This window comes from Paramormyrops kingsleyae, chromosome 1 (genome assembly GCF_048594095.1).
Source record: "Paramormyrops kingsleyae isolate MSU_618 chromosome 1, PKINGS_0.4, whole genome shotgun sequence".
NCBI lineage: Eukaryota > Metazoa > Chordata > Actinopteri > Osteoglossiformes > Mormyridae > Paramormyrops > Paramormyrops kingsleyae.
In genome coordinates this window covers 44144426-44163038 of record NC_132797.1, presented here as the reverse complement: position 1 = coordinate 44163038, position 18613 = coordinate 44144426, and the positions used below count along the sequence as shown (strand labels likewise).

General features: G+C 38.8%; 2 protein-coding genes across 7 annotated transcripts in view; one reads left to right on the top strand and one right to left on the bottom strand.

Moving 5' to 3' along the window:
- LOC140592547 (uncharacterized) overlaps positions 1-18613 on the top strand; it is a 67359-nt gene that overhangs the window by 6773 nt on the left and 41973 nt on the right. The window lies entirely within an intron of this gene.
- On the bottom strand, positions 3959-11492 carry LOC111839928 (uncharacterized). 2 transcript variants are annotated; one of them, XM_072716056.1, is made up of 8 exons: positions 11324-11492; positions 7503-7690; positions 7212-7329; positions 6648-6943; positions 6125-6351; positions 5409-5568; positions 5028-5148; positions 3959-4107 (listed from the first exon to the last, which is right to left on the bottom strand). In XM_072716056.1, the coding sequence occupies exons 2-5, from the start codon at positions 7687-7689 to the stop codon at positions 6209-6211; spliced, it is 744 nt and encodes a 247-aa protein (XP_072572157.1). In that variant the 5' UTR covers position 7690; positions 11324-11492; the 3' UTR covers positions 3959-4107; positions 5028-5148; positions 5409-5568; positions 6125-6208. The 2 variants fall into 2 exon arrangements, with proteins under 2 accessions (XP_072572157.1, XP_072572160.1); XM_072716059.1 differs by lacking the exon at positions 11324-11492 and having other exon boundaries at positions 7503-7896.

Below are 18613 nucleotides of genomic sequence, written 5' to 3'. Positions count from 1 at the left end.
TAGTGTTAGTTAGGAATAAATGCATGTCTTTTACACAACTTTAGCCTCCGTCATTGTGTCTCATAATAAGTTCCTGCCATTGTGCGATCTTGCTACACGCTCTGAACCTCAAACTCGCCTGAAACATCGCGAGACTCTCTCTCATTGGCCGTGAGGGGAGCTTCGCTACCAATCGTGTACATTACCTGGTGATGCAGCTCGCTGGACGAGCCTTCTAACCCAGGTTACTAAGCGATACTGGTAATTAGTGAATCCCATTTAAGTCTCACATTAACAGACTCACAGGGATACCGCAATTGAGTTTGGAGGAGCCAACCATTCGGCATAACAATTGATTAATAATCAGCATTAAATAATAATTAATTAAACTTTAATTAATTCAAACATATTGGTGGAGAATATTAAAATTTATTTGAGCTAATAATTCCTACAGTATAAAATGTTGCATAAAAATCAAACACACTGCACTGTTTAAAAACAACACTCCTCTGTTCACTTTATTTTCATATTCTTCTGCAAGAATATCAGTTTGTCCACATTTTCTGGCAAGAGGCGAGACCTACTTGCAGTGACTATGTCCCCTGCCATTGAAAAAACACGCTCACTTGGCACAGATGTACCTGGGACAGCGAGGTTATGTTGTGCCAACTTAGCAATGTGAGGGTACTTATGCTCATTGCTCTTCCACCATGCTAGTGGGTTTTCATCCACAGAGATGCAGCCTGTGGCTTTGTATGAGGTGACCTCTTCACCAATGATGTCTGACAAAGGCTTTGTGCTTCTTTCCTCTGTTGTAAAAAAATCCGCAAATACCGTTGCCATGGCAGATTTTTTCTGGGGGGGAGAGGTCTCTGATGGCCCTGGCTCCGCTCCTGAGGCCGCTTGTATGGGGCGCCATTTGTAAAGTTACGAAACATTTTTGTACTTGCCACTTTTTCAACATTTAGAGCAATTTTCTGACATTTAGCTAGAAGTCAATGGTGTTGTGGATCATCATATTTTTTGCTGTGTAGATTATTTGCACAATTGTTCATCATATGTAAATATAAATGGTATGTCTATATATAAATATTAAATGTAAATGTCAAATATAAATGTTAAATGTAAACGTAAATATAAAAGTTAAATGTAAATATTAAAGTTAAATGTAAATATAAATGTTAAATGTTAACTTATATCTAAATGTTAAATGTAAAAGTTAAATGTAAATATAAATCTAAATGTTAAATGTAAAAGTTAAATGTAAATATAAATCTAAATGTTAAATGTAAATGTTAAATATAAATATAAATGTTAACTTATATCTAAATGTTAAATGTAAATGTTAAATGTAAATGTTAAATATAAATGTTAAATGTAGACTCTAAATGTTGAGAACATATGCAAATTCGCCACGCCCATCTGCATAGAAATGGGCGGTAACGACGAAATTAGCCCTCTAAGTGGTTCGCTTGCAAAACGGCAGGTCCAATCGCGAGGACCGTAATCCATTGAGAAATCGTCGCTCGTTCGCATGTCGGTAAATACTGACTTTATTTAATGTGCGGTTAGGCACTTTGTAAAGTAAATTAAGTTATCTGTGACAAAGCACTCCAGTGAGTGTCAGGCCTCGATCGTCCGCTCTTTCCGTGTGCCACGCCCCCTCGTTAACCCTGTGTGGATTCCCCATGTTTACCAGCTGTTCCTGATTGTTGTCAAATTTGTCATTACTCCATTGTATTTAGTCCACGTTTCCATTTCTTTCTCCAGTCTGGTCATTATATTGTAATTCTGCTTTACCGCTCGTCTGTGTTCCTTTTGCTAATTAAACCCGGCATTCCCCCGATCCTAGGTCTCCTCGCCTCTGCTTCCCCGGTCAGCGTTGTAACAGTGAGCCTGCTTCCATGCTGCAATGTGAACATTTGCCATGTTCCTAAAAATTCTGTTTATTGCACAGTGTCTGACCACACAGACCTACAGGCTATTGCCAGATGATCATACTAGACATATCAACTGGACATATTTTACACTATTACAGATTGATGTCTTGTACATACACAGAAACTGATTTTATCGATTACTCAAGAACATTCAATATAATTAATACCAATTTTTTTCACGTTTTATATATATATATATATATATATACACTCACCTAAAGGATTATTAGGAACACCCGTTCAATTTCTCATTAATGCAATTATTTAATCAACCAATCACATGGCAGTTGCTTCAATGCATTTAGGGGTGTGGTCCTGGTCAAGACAATCTCCTGAACTCCAAACTGAATGTCAGAATGGGAAAGAAAGGTGATTTAAGCAATTTTGAGCGTGGCATGGTTGTTGGTGCCAGACGAGCCGGTCTGAGTATTTCACAATCTGCTCAGTTACTGGGATTTTCACGCACAACCATTTCTAGGGTTTACAAAGAATGGTGTGCAAAGGGAAAAACATCCAGTATGCGGCAGTCCTGTGGGCAAAAATGCCTTGTTGATGCTAGAGGTCAGAGGAGAATGGGCCGACTGATTCAAGCTGATAGAAGAGCAACTTTGACTGAAATAACCACTCGTTACAACCGAGGTATGCAGCAAAGCATTTGTGAAGCCACAACACGCACAACCTTGAGGCGGATGGGCTACAGCAGCAGCAGGCCCCACCGGGTACCACTCATCTCCACTACAAATAGGAAAAAGAGGCTACAATTTGCACAAGCTCACCAAAATTGGACACTTGAAGACTGGAAAAATGTTGCCTGGTCTGATGAGTCTCGATTTCTGTTGAGACATTCAAATGGTAGAGTCAGAATTTGGCGTAAACAGAATGAGAACATGGATCCATCATGCCTTGTTACCACTGTGCAGGCTGGTGGTGGTGGTGTAATGGTGTGGGGGATGTTTTCTTGGCACACTTTAGGCCCGTTAGTGCCAATTGGGCATCGTTTAAATGCCACGGCCTACCTGAGCATTGTTTCTGACCATGTCCATCCCTTTATGACCACCATGTACCCATCCTCTGATGGCCACTTCCAGCAGGATAATGCACCATGTCACAAAGCTCGAATCATTTCAAATTGGTTTCTTGAACATGACAATGAGTTCACTGTACTACAATGGCCCCCACAGTCACCAGATCTCAAGCCAATAGAGCATCTTTGGGATGTGGTGGAACGGGAGCTTCGTGCCCTGGATGTGCATCCCACAAATCTCCATCAACTGCAAGATGCTATCCTATCAATATGGGCCAACATTTCTAAAGAATGCTTTCAGCACCTTGTTGAATCAATGCCACGTAGAATTAAGGCAGTTCTGAAGGCGAAAGGGGGTCAAACACCGTATTAGTATGGTGTTCCTTATAATCCTTTAGGTGAGTGTATATATATAACATATATATTATATATATATATATAACATATATATTATATATATATATAACATATATATTATATATATATAACATATATATTATATATATATATAACATATATATTATATATATATATAACATATATATTATATATATATATAACATATATATTATATATATATAACGAACCGAATCAGGCTTAATCAAGATAGGTGATCTATCATTTTAACGATCCCCAATTAAATTAAACCCACATAGCAAAATGAGTCTGAACCGGATCCGGGCCAAATGTTCTTCAGAAACCGTTGCAGATCCGTAAACCGCATCTGGCCCGGTGTCTTTTTGCACAACGGACCAGTACCAGTCCGAATCCGCTTTCCAGATTTGAAACAGATTTGGGCCATATCTGGGCCAGCTTTACATTGAATATTACCAAATCTGGCCTGTATTTGCACCAGAGTCAAAAGGTAAATTCAGATCTGGTCCGAATGTGGCTCACACTCATTTTTTCCAGACTGACTGCTGACCACTTCTGCTCCAGGATCCTAAGTGAATTGGTACACTATCTAATCTAACCTAATATGGAATACATGGAACACTCAAATTGACCCTGTTCATCTTCAAAATTTTATTGTAAACATAACATGCAATAAGTCACATTTTGCAAAATAATTAAACAGAACATTTTTAAGACATAAAAAGAACAAACATTTAACAAATTTATGGTCCACTGAGCATTCAACCATCCTGTCCAGGTGTGGAAGCCCTAAAAAAAACAAACAAAAAAATATATAATTTTGTGCACAAATACATCATGGCAACTGATTTCATGATAATTTTTACCTATGACTGTACAATATGTCCATTTATCTTCTAAGTCATCACAGCCTCAGTATGTTTCCCAGAGTAACAGTTATTATTAGTTATACTGGTGAAACAGTGATACAGCCTGCAGTATTCCCACCAAACAAAAGCATTTTAGGGATAGAAGCCTAATGATTACTATTAATCATTAGGCTTTATGACATCTAAATTTATTAGTTTATTGAAGTATTAGCACCTGTCATTGCTTTCCCTTGTCCCTGTAGCATTCTACATCATATTCACTCATTCTATAATGCTTAATATTTAAACTAGTTTATCACAAACGTAACACAGACCAGTAAAGTTGGTGAGACTGAATCTGAAATTCTATAATTATTCAATTGAGCAAAGTTCAGACTCATGGTTTGACTAAAAACACTAAAGAATAGAATCTCACTCTATTGCTGATTATGTCCAAAGGCAGATGTTTATAATTTTATAGATTTTATAAAGGTCAGAACCGGATTTAACAGGTTCTCCCCGTGTCTGCTTCGGTTTCTGGTTGCTTTCAACAGAACATGTAGTAGAAAATGTTCTAAACTGACCTAGTGTTAATACATGTGTGGTCACATTCCTGTGTCCAAGGTGGTCCCTGTCTAGGACCCCATATACCGGTTGTTTTAGACTAGATCACTGCATCCCTGAATTGAATAGAGCTGTCATAGATGGTGTGTTTGGTTCAGAAATGGGAAATCTCATGACTATAGAAGACAAGATTATGGACACTGAACACCATAATTAATGAAGCCTGTGTTCAGGGGTCCAATTACTCTGTTCGTCACCATGTATTTTTTATTATTGGTAGAAATAATAAACACTGACCTGTAACACTCCCTGCGTCCACATCCATGGTCAGATGCAAGGTTGAACCATCAGATTGCATGCTTATTTATCCTTTAGGTTTCTGTGGCATTGCTGCTCACTTTGCATGCTCGAACAGCTCCTAAATGGGAAAAAAACAGATATATGTGGAGTTTATCCCCTTCATCTGGAACATACAGTGCTCTGTCTGGGCCTTATTGTTTATTAAGACTGGTTATTTTCATAATTTTTTGTCCATTATAATCACAATACTGTTTTTCACTGTCAGGAAGCTAGAGCTGTACAAACCAAACTGAAAAATGTTCAAACTGTTGCGTTGCTAATATATATTCCAAACACACGCATTTTTAACCATAACATAAAACTGTTGGTAATACTTACTAATCAAAAGTGTCTTCAGATTCATTACACTGAATTTCATTTTTTGGTTGGCTCCCTTCCAACTGATTTTTTTCCCAACACTGTTGCTGAACATGTGACCCAAGATGTTCCACGTCACCTTCTTCACATCTTGCCCTCCTAGTGATGATAAAACTTTGAGCTGTAAAATAGAAAATGCAAAGTCATATTTAATAATAATATGGGTGATATTAAATACATAGCTATCCCCTGCTTTATGAATGCCCTTTACAAAAAAATGCTTTTACGAAAGACATTTTTAAATACCTGTTTTTTTCTAAATATATATTTTTTTAGTAATGAATGAGAAGCAACAAAAAACCAGGTCTGTGAGAATCCATGCTTTTATTTTGTGCTTCTGTTTCTGAGATGTGTCACTGCTACTGGCAAGTTGAACTTCACTGTAATACATTATTTTTTGCTTTATCTAAGGTGTGCAGTTACATCATACCTGCTTTGATTTTTTGGGGTCTGGGAACGCTCAACTTTTCCCCAATAGAAATTAATGGGAATTGCTTCTCTGCTTTACGAAAATTCAGTTATGAAATGTTTTGTTTCCAGCATTTATAAATTTCCAACTTATTCACAACGTACTACTCATATTTTGAAGCTTAAATGTTACATTAAGACATTGCTAGCTGTTAAAACAAAGCACAATGTTCACATAAAAATCAAATATGAAATACTAAATTTACTACCAGACTCTTTTTGGCTCCAGTCTTTGCAGAATCAGCTAGCCATGATTCCATCTGCTCCACTTCCTCAGTGGTGTTTAATGGGAACTACAACCCTTCTGGCATCTCTAGAGACTCCTGACACTCTTGGTTTTCGAAGACCTTTGAGTTCAGGTTATTCAGCATTAAAATGATTTGGTTTTGTTGGTGCTTGACCTGCTCCAGAAGAGTGAGCATATGCAACTGGGCAGCTGTAATATGAAAAAAGAGTACATCAGTAGGTTAAAGTTACAAAACAAAGTGATGCAAAAATTGAGCTATCAAAAACAATAGCACTGGGGACAGAAAATGTAGTAAACTGTTCCACAGGAATATAACTGAATATAACAAATTGACAGGGATAAGACAACTGTCAAACACACCAAGAGAAATCAAACACCCTCTGTGCCATAAAATGGGTGTGGCATAAAGGACCTAATATTTGCAACACAAATAAGAGGCAAGTCTGAAGGACTATGTCAGCTGTGTAGGGGATTAAAAAACATACCTGTGCAGGGAATTTGTCCAGTTCCAGTCCTGGCCACTCTGCTAGTTGGGTGGAAAAGATGTTGACCGTCCAAAGTGGTGGTGTTCATCTCGGGGAGAGACAGCCTGTAAGTAGGCTGAGCTTTTGCTGCTACTGGAGGTGTCACCTGAGGAGTGATATTTGGTGGCGGGGGAATGGGAGGAGCCTGGGCTGAGGTACTTGGCAGGCGAAGAGCTGGAATATAGTCCCGTCGTTTCTTGTGAGGGGCTTTCATCTCAGTATCATCACTATCAAAGTCAGAATCTCCTAAATAGTGGCTGAAAGCAGAAAACACACAAATGTAAGCCACATTTTAATTAAGAATACTTTAGATACTGCAAAAAATCATTAGTAAACATTATCAAAAAATTCAGTATTATGCTATTCATTTTTGTACCTAATTACGTAACCTAACCCTAAACCAGATGTTTAAGGCTTATTACTATTTATAAATCACTTATTCATTAGTTATATTATTTAGCAGTAACTAAAGTTTCACAAAATACAAATGCAGAAATCAATCAATTTTGAAGCAGTAATACTAACACAGGTTTGGGTTTTCTCCGAGGTCTTGAGTCTTCTTCATCATCCTGTTCGGACTGCATGTCTGATGTGCTGCAGGTTAAAGATTTTTTCATTGCTTGGCGTGCCTGCAAGTAGTTGTCTGAAACACAAATTTTCACAATGGCAAACAAATCAGTGTGTTAACACCACTAATAAAATAGTAACAGTAGTAGTAAGTTTGTTAACGTTGTCAATCATTCTTAAGTAAAAAAAAGGTTAATTTTAATTTTAGGATTTTCAACATACAATCTGACATTTCAGAGCTGAACATACCACATGACTTTAAAACCGTGCAGTCATGCTGGTCCCAGTCCTCGCCCGGCCTTTCCCTTTGCTGAATTGCTTTGTCAATCCTTTTGTCACTTTTATAGTTAGGCCACATAGTCTCTCCAGCACTGTACCATTCTGAAGGTACAACTGCCACAGATTGCGTTGCCAAGAATTTCACAACATGAAACATACTGGAATAAAAACAGCAACACTATGATATAGACATTAGAGGTAACACTTTAGGGTTGGTATTGCAGACACATCTAACACTAATGAGTAACATGTAAAGGCAAAAGCATGCAAATATTATTTCAGTGGTAATAAATCTGGCAAAACATGAATTATAATGTTGTTCATTATGAATGAAACAGGTATAAGACTGTTACTAATATTTATTACTAAATTAACATGAATTTATATGTACTAAGAAATTGTTATGCTTTATAGTGTTTATATAATGCTTGCTGATGACATTTTGCAGTAGCAAGATTGTACATTTGCCTTAACTTTGATGGCTTTTATGCCATCAATATAGTTTCTGAGAATGAGTTAATCTTCTCACATTAATATGCTTTTGAAATTTTTAATTAGTAAGCATACAACACACAAGAAACACTTGCAGTTTTTAACAGTACTATATTGATAAAAGTTCATTTAACAATGGACAAATACATAAACAGTATTTAAGAACAGGTTCATTTAACAACTTGACAATGGATTAATGTTCAAATATATAAATTTAAAAACAAACCAACATACACAATACATAAGCAACAAACCTTATATACAATCATGCGTCTGTGTGGTACAGGAGATAGGAATAGAGACAGAGAAATCTTTGGTAAGTTAGTTATGCAGTAATGGTATAACCACAAAACCATCTTTGTGAGGCAAGACAACAAATTTCTGCATAATGTTAGAACACTTGGCATACTTCAGTTCCTCCGACAAGTGAGACACAAAATAAATGCTCAAAAATTCAGAGATAAAAGGATAATCAAAGAAAGCACTCTGTTCAAAGACTTTGTACAAAACATACACGTCATCTGAACAAGAAACAATGTTAAAAACAACACAAATTTCATTTCCAATGTTGAAAATATTATCTCCTGTTGGAACTTTAACAGTCCACTTGTCTTCATACATTTCCTGGTACTGTCCATTCACTCCTAGAACACTTAAAAGCGGGCCAATAAAGTGTGGTTTTTTAAGAGTACATTTCAGCACTGAATAGTGTTGGGTGTTCTGCTGCTCAGACACTCTTCTGAGAATCTGCTGGAGTGGACAGCTTGCTTTTCTAACAAATTTTTTAAGTTTGTGCAGGTAGTTCTCATAAGGGAAGGATGATATTTTATCTAGACAACCATGCAATATGACATCTTGTGGGAGATGTACTAAGGCATGCACATTGTAAACAATTTCATGCTGGCCATAAATGTCTCCAAAATGACTGACAAAACTACAAAGCAATGTTTGTGTGTATGATGCATGAGTTAATGACAAACTTGGACTGATTAGTATGGAGATGCTGGCAAATAGAAGCATGAAGTTATTGTACATGTTGCTGTCAAGAAAAGACATAAGGACAACAGGACCAATGTAGAGGAGAAATTCCCTGAATTCTGTTGCCTTCCAACGGTCAACTTCCCTGAGCGACCTTGGTTGTCTAGCAAATTCCACAGGTATATATGGACGCATTTCCACAAGACGATCAGAAATTCTATCGACAATTTTAGAAGGCAATCTGAAAATGAGGTCCCCTCATCCACATTAACAACAACTTCCGGACAACCCCCAAACAAACAAGATGCATATATTCCAAAGGGAACTGGGATATCATGCCAACTGCACATTCTTCAAAAGGATGTGGACCCACATGATGGTGTTCCTCATCATGCCTCTCTTAAAACGACTCATCTGTTCTAAGTCTAAAAGTGGTCAAGGGGTATGTCATCCTTCCATCTACAGTACATGATGTCCTGGCTGCTCACATTTGTCACACCCATGATAGCCATTATGTGCCTTTATGTTCTTAATGAATGACCTGGCAGGTGTGTCACAAATCACAGTGTCTAATTTGAGATAGAATCTTTTTCCTTCACTGTCAAAACCTCTCTCTAGTTCTTCCAGTTCTTTAACAAAATCTTTCATGAACTCAACAGGGGAGTCAGGTTTTTTTGTGCCACAAAACAGCCCAAGGACAAGTGGTTCTTTCATGGGATGACTGACCAAGAGCCCAAGAATTGGCCATAGTTGCATGGTAGAACTTTTAAATAATGGTAGGCCATCTATGTTTATTTGAAGCTTTAATATACTACACACATTAGCAACTCCATGTGAAATCCTAGGTAATGTGTTTTGTAAAGAATTTAGAATGCCAAAGTAATAGTACAATCCACCACATTTTTCTTCAATTTGATACTGAGTTTTTGTCTTTAAAAGAGTGCGAGCATCTTTTGGCAAATCTGGGTGATACACTCTTAACAGGCTTAGGAGAGCTGTAAGGGCTACAAGGGATACTCCAAAATTTAATGCCCAACTGCTAATTTGATTACAAAGAGTTGCCTCTTCATCTACTTTTTCATTTTCAGTGTCAGAAGTTAAACTCTGGTCCCAAAATGTAGAGCCTATAAACTCAAACTCAGCACTCTCTATCTCTTTTGAAGTGTCCATTCCCTCCCCTTCACTCTCCATATCTTTTCTCGCCTCTCCACTCATGTCACTTCTCTCTTCTACAACTTTTCCACTCTCTCCTCTCATTACTGCATTGCCAGCTTCTGCTTGCTGCTCTTTCATTTCCTCAATAATCTCATTCAATCGCCTTCTCACAGCATTGCGTGCCCTTCGGCGGAGAGTTGAACTAGACACAATTTTGTTCATATCTGCGCTGAGAGCAAAAACAAAACAGAAAAATAGCTAGCCAGTCCATATTTTATTGTATACCATGTCTTTGGCAAATACTATTTTATTAGTCCAGACATGTAGAGTGGGTGTTTATTTTCATAGAACTGTCTGTTCTGGCAGCCTAATAACAGTTTTAAATGAATCTATAAAAAGAGCTAAATTGGGTAAACATTGCAAAAAGTACCACTATAGATAATACCCCATTCCCACGTTGAAGTTTACGGACAAAGAGTGTGAATGTGGAGAATAATAATACAAAAGAGGTCAATATGAGCAAAGTTCTAAAGTTTTTACTTATTTCATTGATCTAAATAATTTTTACTCAGGGAGATTAAATAATGCACGTCTTTGTAACAGCGCTGTTTATAAACGCCACACTTAAAAAATGCAAGTAAAAATACAGACACTTTACCGTGTTCGAGTGGCTATACTGACCAGGTAGCTTTTTTGGCAAATAAATGACTCTAAAACTGGCAATTTTGCCATAAATGTGTTGAATTGCTGCAGATGAAAACAGCGACCTGACATATGCTGGCTTACATAACGGTTATGTTTCTTGCCGCTTCCAGTGAACAGTCTGTCTGACCAGACATTCTATTCTCATAGGGACTATATTTTTAAAAGCACATTGGAAAATTATTAAATGCTAAGTGAGGTTATTTTCTTCAGAAAAAATAATCATGAATAGTTTATTCTATTACTATTTTTGTTCGTTAACCACACTTCATTGTGGTTTATCCATTACTCATTAAAAAGTTTCTTCAAGGTTTTAATGACGAAAAGGTCCACCGTGTTTTGAGTGAAACAGAAAGAGGCTAGCATACGACATAACCGTTATCTCTAAAATTATTCAATCATTGATCGTTCATAAACTCTCGCCAAAAATGCAACAAAAACATGGAAGAAAGAAAATTACCAACCTTTATCAGTTGTTCCATGTCTCTTCTTCCCTTTGTTCTTTAGGTTCTTATTTGTCGGTTTCTCTTCTCTGTGGAAAATTCTTGGACTGATCTCGCGACTGATTTGAATAAAGGTGCGAAAAACGTAGCGCGAACGCGCGCCTCAGATGCTTTGGGCATCGTCTGCTGCGCATCTGCCAAGTGACTGCATCATACGTATACAGTTACCGTGCGTTCACACCGCCGGCGGCGAGAGCGTCAAAATTCGCCCTGGCCGCCCTGCCAACGACGCTGTACAGAGATTTTTGGACGCTTTGACGTAGTTTGAATGCTTGTCTTGTATTTAAAGGGGCCGCAAATCAAACAAGCTTGTTAATCTTGTGCAGACTGACCACAAGGAGGGTATAAGATAACCTCATGAAATATATTGAATGTGAAAGTAAGAAATTGATCGATGGAAAGAACTTTTTTGTAGTTACATGTTTTCTTTCAATTAAAAGCCATTTGTGTGGTGTGTAATTTTTATGTTCATGGTTAAGTGCTAGTCTAATTTCAGTATTATAGGAGACATGTATTTACTAGTCTTGGTCTTTAACATTAATTAATTAATTAATTAATAATCCAATATGTTTTGATATGTCAGAATATTCTGCAGCAGTAACAGCTTTGCATGCTCTGGCACTAAAGTCAGCTTGAAATTCCCGCTTATTTTCAGAAAATACATAACGTTAATGCACATTAGAAACTCACCAGGAACCCCAACAATCTCGGACACCTTGGTCCATGCATCATTTTTTTTATTTATGTCCCTGTATGCAAACAGGGACACGTCGTAAATTACTGGGAAACCCGCCACAGCAATTATTAACCTCTCCTCCATTCTGCATGGGATCTTCTTCTTTGTTGCTTGATGGCGGTCGGCCATGGGAACTAATGTGGTCGGAACCAAAGTTTACAGGACTGCGTTATCTGGAATCTGCTCAAGCGGTGGACTTCTACATTTCGATTGGTTGCCGCCTAACCGCGTCATAGCTCATTACCATAAAGTTGACCTGATTTCAACTCTCCTTGACGCTTTCGCCGTCCAAGACGCGCCGCGCCGCTGCTCGCCGCCGGCTCATATTGAAAATGAATGACTTCCGGCCACTTTGACGCTCTCGCCGCCGGCGGTGTGAACGCACGGTTAGGCGAATGCGCGCCGGATTCTCGGAGTGTATACAGACCAACAGTATCATTTTAGAACTCTGGACAGATTCTGGTGCAGACTCACCTGCCCGGATGTCACCGGTGCCCGAATTTAAGGAGGCGCAGGCGGATCTGGCCCAGAATCACTTGCTATGTGGGAAGCGATCTATTCTTTTAGCATTTATGTTAAGGCAAGACTTTTATTTTATTACTGTTCTGACATTAATAATGTTTAATAATTTTAATAATGTGCTTTAAGTCAAGTCAAATTCAGTTTATGCATGATTACATGATATAACTTTTTTAATACTGTATCCTAATTGTGGATAATTAAGCTATATATCATATGCTGAAGTACATTTCTGGAGTGTTAAAGATTAAAAGAAAAAATAACAAGAACCGTACAGAACCGAAAACCGTGACCCTAAAACCGTGATACAAACCGAACCGTGGGTTTCGTGAACCGTCCCACCCCTAGTAGATAATCCTGAACACTAGGGTCATTGTATCTGCCTTTAAGGTCTTTAGTGATGGCTGCCTTAGCTTCTTTGATGGTGGTACTGTCCTCTGCACTTGATGGTATCATCTTCTGCAGTGGGATAATCATTGAAACTGAGGGGGATGTTTCTGTGCTCATGAGGGTGGTTACATTCTTCAGAGGTTTGAGAATATTAATGAGCTCCTCTGCCAGTTTTGTTTCACTGTCAGTTAACAGGGCAATGTCCTTGACTTTCTTTTTCATATCCTTGTCCATCAGGGCAGAATAGATGGCAGCCTGTTGCTCCACATAACGTTCTAACATGTCATAGGTGGAGTTCCAACGAGTTGTTACGTCGTGTATTAGTTTGTGAACAGGCAATTCCAGCATATCATGTTTGGTTTTCAGGACATGGGCAGCTGTTGTGCTTCGGTGAAAGAAGTTAACCACCTTCCTAACCCTCCCCAGGAGTCGGGATACTTGGTTTAGTGAAATTGCACTCTTGGCTGCAAGGTTAACTGTGTGCGCGAAGCACCCAATCTGTGGCCCAAGTCCCGCTGCTAAATCGATAGCATTGACTATATTTTTAGCATTATCTGTAGTAACAGGAATTATGCTGTTGGCCCTCTCCAGTTTCCATTCCGCCACCGTGTCTATCAGCATTTCAGAGAATGCTCACTGGTATGACTTTCGTAAATGAGGCGTGTTTGCAAAACATAGCTTCTCATTTCCCACTCCGAAGTAATGTAGTGAGCGGTCACCGTGAGGTAACTTTCAGTGGCCCTGGAAGTCCATCCATCTGTAGTGAGAGCTATGTGGGCTGTGTCGGACAATTCTTTGACAATTTCTTCTCGTGTCTCATCATACAGTTTTGGAATTACAGTGGTGCCGAAGTGTCAGCGGGAGGGAATATTATACCGCGGCTCAAGTACTTTCATCAGCTGACGAAATCCTTCACCCTCAATCACGCTGTACGGCTGCATATCTTTTGCTATAAACATCCCCAATGCTTTAGTTATGGCTATTGCCCTGTCCGGATTATCACTGAGAGGCTGCTTAAATGTTGCAGAGAGTAATAGTTGTTTCCTTACTGGCGCTCTCCTCCTTACGCTGTCTACAGACACATTGGGGTGATGTCTTCTCAGATGAAATGACATATTCGAAGTGTTTCCATTAGCATATTGGATGCGTGTTGCACAATACTTGCATACAGTCGCAGTTCTATCTATTGTTTTATTTCCGCTGTCATCATAGGTAACATGAAATCCAAAATGTTCCCACACACCAGATTTATACGACGCTGGCGCATCCTCCAAGTCCGGGCAGCCTTCCTTTTCTCTCCCACTTGGCATTTCTACATGTACAGTATTGTGACCTGCAGCACTCACTCCACACCGTAGACACCTCAATGCGTTATATGCACGCTCACTTCCGCATTCTGACTAAGACGGCTGCTTCACTTCCGGTGCCGGCTATTTCACGACTACGGAATAGCTCCGTCAGACGTGAAACCCAAAGAAAATGTTACGTTAGCGGTCTGGAAAAATACTGATTCTGCTACTGAGCTATAAGTGAATTGCCTTCCTATTTCATGGTCCGAGATTATTTCAGAAAGGTCCTATCATCAATAGAAACGGCGAGCTCCTTTTAAACTCCAATTGCAATATATTTCAGCGTATCATACCTTTGGTTTTTGTTAATACTGTAGGTAATAGCATTAGTATACCGCTAACCCATCAAAACAACGAGACAATTAGAAATTCTAACAGCAGCGGAGTCGGTGACCTCCAAAAAAGCCGTAAAACCCACAATACAGTCGTGTTTATGTCATATTTTTTTGTGCTTATTAAATTTAAGTGTTTCCAAAGATTAATCCCAGAACAGTAATAAAATAAAAGTCTTGCCTTAACATAAATGCTAAAAGAATAGATCGCTTTAATCGCTATTACAGTTGGGTATGGGCACGCGGTCTTATTTAGAAAACATACAAAAAGAGACGCATATAATGTTTAATCATTCGTTTTGTATTTGTCCGGTCCACGGGGTTAATTTAATTGGGGATCATTAAAATGATAGATCACCTATCTTGATTAAGCCTGATTCTGTTCCTTATATATATATATATATAAAACGTGAAAAAATTGGTATTAATTATATTGAATGTTCTTGAGTAATCGATAAAATCAGTTTCTGTGTATGTACAAGACATCAATCTGTAATAGTGCAAAATATGTCCAGTTGATATGTCTAGTATGATCATCTGGCAATAGCCTGTAGGTCTGTGTGGTCAGACACTGTGCAATAAACAGAATTTTTAGGAACATGGCAAATGTTCACACTGCAGCATGGAAGCAGGCTCACTGTTACAACGCTGACCGGGGAAGCAGAGGCGAGGAGACCTAGGATCGGGGGAATGCGGGGTTTAATGAGCAAAAGGAACACAGACGAGCGGTAAAGCAGAATTACAATATAATGACCGGACTGGAGAAAGAAACGGAAACGCGGACTAAATACAATGGAGTAATGACAAATTTGACAACAATCAGGAACAGCTGGTAAACACGGGGAATCCACACAGGGTTAACGAGGGGGCGTGGCACACGGAAAGAGCGGACGATCGAGGCATGACACTCACTGGAGTGCTTTGTCACAGATAACTTAATTTTCTTTAACAAAGTGCCTAACCGCACATTAAATAAAGTCACACAACAAAGGCGCACAACACTGTTCAGATGTTGTGCTATCGGTTGGCTGAAATTTAAACGTTTTCTTCAGAGACAGGGTGGTAACGCCGAAAACACGAGCTAAACGCAGCAAACGAAAGGCTACCGGAAATTACTTAGCTGGCTGAACTTTTAGCGGAACTACGTCACACCGCTCTATGCATATAGACTATTCTTTTGCGCGAAAGGGAAACACACTGACGTCACATACGGGGCACCAGGCTACATTGCGCATGTCATGAACCGCCGAACCGTGCGACGCATGCATGCTCCGAACCGAGACAAGCGAACCGAACGGTTCGGTTTTTTTTCATGAACCGTGCCATCCCTAGTGTGTGTGTATATATATATATGCTGAAGTACATTTCTGGAGTGTTAAAGATTAAAAGAAAAAATAACAAGAGCCGTACAGAACCGAAAACCGTGACCCTAAAACCGTGATACAAACCGAACCGTGGGTTTTGTGAACCGTGCCACCCCTAATATATACACATATATATATAAAGATATATTTCCATCACTAGAAATTAAATGACCAAAGTCATAAATTGGAACTTGCGGGGCTCATTGTTAACCAAACAAGTTTCAGATATCACCAGTAACAGGGGTAGTGGACTGAAGTGACATGTCCCCCATGAAAAGAAAAAAATAGAAGGTGCAGGTTTGGATTAGCTATTAATTTCTGTGGCGCGAGCTTTATCACTTCTCAGAGAGAGAAATGTTGTTTGGCGTGGGAGATTGTTGTGTTAAATGCGTGTGTCCCACACACAATACGTGAGCTCTGCAGATGTAATCTAACGTTAAACATCTGATTTAAACTCGAGAGCCCTGTATTTAATGTTATGTCAAGGCGTGTGACTTGTTTGAACCAGCTTTTTAAAATGAACGATCATTCCCAACATACCGTTCCGACAGAATCTTAAGATAAAATCTCTGGCTAAAAAGGTTAAATGGAACTTTAAAAGTAACTGAAATATTTCACTTACCACAATTCGCTCGTTATTATTCAAACTGAAACAGCCATCTAAAGTCGATCGATGCCGTCAACAGCCTCAAAGTCCGGTGAAGTTGCAGTGACGTCTGAAAGGACATTGATTGGTCTAAACTGAAACGTTAATGCCCACCTATTTCAGGATTGGTTGTTCAGTGTAGACGATCAAATACCGAACGGTCAATAGAAAAGCCCTATACACAAAGTATTCCAAACGGATTTATATTTTTAAAAGACAATATTTTAGAGAAGATAAACTAATGGTTTCATTTGTTTTTACTTTTCCTTTTTTTTAAGTAAACATAAGTCAAATGAAAAATAATGATTGACGATATAGTTAACAAAAAATATCCAATAAGTTTTAAAGGTTTTCCAATGTTAAACAAAAAAATGATCATATCAGTGGGACTGTACTATGTCAGCAGCTGGTGCTTGGAGTCTTTTTGTATGTCAGCCATTGGCTCTTTATTGTGTTTTTCATGCTCTTTAGTATAGGCTTTATCCCAAACAGACAGTGGTTATGATATAATTGATAGCAGAGCCTTCAGCCACAATTTTACGCCAGATGAGGGTGAGGTATGGGACAAAGCATTACCAATGCTCGAAAAGACCCAGGTGACATCTTGCAGATTTACATATACAACATAGTGAAATGAGAACCCGGTACTCATATATAGACTAAGACCAGGGGTCACCAACCTTTTTGAAACTGGGAGCTACTTCACGGGTACTGAGCCCTACGAAGGGCTACCAGTTTGATACACTCTTCTTAAATCATGTATAATAAACGTGTTTTAAATGCTTTCTTTTAGATATTGCCATTTTGAAATCTATATAAATGCAAATGTGATTAAAGAAGAATATCAACAGGATAAAATTAAATTTTAGACACTGCTCAATGGTGAGTTGTGCTATTTTTAGAACAGTCACCGTGGGCAACTCATGTGGTCCTTGGGGTTCGCCGTGGTGCCCATGGGCACCATGTTGGTGACCCCTCCTACAGGGCTTGTCCTTTGAAAAATGCAGGCGCACACAAATTTGTGCACCTAAAAAGTGCTAGGTGCACAATTTTTTTTGCGCACCCTAAAAGCGCTGGTGCACAATTTTACCTTTTTTGTGCGCCTAAAATGTGGTTGGACTTTGGTGCAATGGGTCAAAATGTACTTGTATTTGTACATATTTCTGTTTTTTGTAGTCCTAGTGTTAGTTGAGAATTTTGTCCTAGTTTTAATGCTTTAACATATTTTGTAGAAACCCATTTAAAGTGAATCACTTTTTATTGGTGAATAAAATTTGCAATTCAGAATTGAGTCTTTTTTGCATCAATACTTTGGAGATTGTCCTCAATTTGCATAACACTTGCTGCAGAAGGCTCAGAGGGGAAGAGCACCATAATATTAAGATTATATGGGCCAAAACTTAGAGATGGCATCCAATAATTTGTATGAGCCAAATTCTGTTTCTCCACTGAAATAGCATTTGTTAGCCAGTGTCTTCTCTGAAAACTTCATTCTTGGATGAAGAACACATCAGCAGTCGATCCCAGCAGCAGCCAATCCTTAACATGTATACAGCTAAGACCACAGGGTGAGTAATGACAGTAGCCAAGGATATTGCTGTTGGACTAGGACTAGGAGTGGGGATAGCTCAATATTAAGAGTTGGACAATAGGGTTGGGTCGATAGACGATGCCATCGTCCATCGCCGATGGCCAATAGACATCACGATGCTGAGCCAACATCGCGATCCTCCGCCCCATCCCCGCCGCAGCAGCAACCAGCTCACGAAAAACACACACTTAATCACACTATATACACTCTAAAAACTCCTGGGTTATTTCTTTAACCCATTTTCTGGGTTATTTGTGTTGGGTTAAAATTATGGGTTATTTTTTCAGAGAGTAACCATTTTCTGGGTTATAGGGCTAATATTTT

What these genes read in the sequence shown, in the direction of transcription:
- LOC111839928 (XM_072716056.1), bottom strand. Translation starts at nt 7,689, where the DNA reads ATGTTTCATGTTGTGAAATTCTTGGCAACGCAATCTGTGGCAGTTGTA. An exon ending in CACGGTTTTAAAGTCATGTG is followed by an intron (nt 7,330 to 7,502) that starts GTATGTTCAGCT and finishes TTTGTGTTTCAG; the next exon opens with ACAACTACTTGCAGGCACGC. An exon ending in CGGAGAAAACCCAAACCTGT is followed by an intron (nt 6,944 to 7,211) that starts GTTAGTATTACT and finishes TTCTGCTTTCAG; the next exon opens with CCACTATTTAGGAGATTCTG.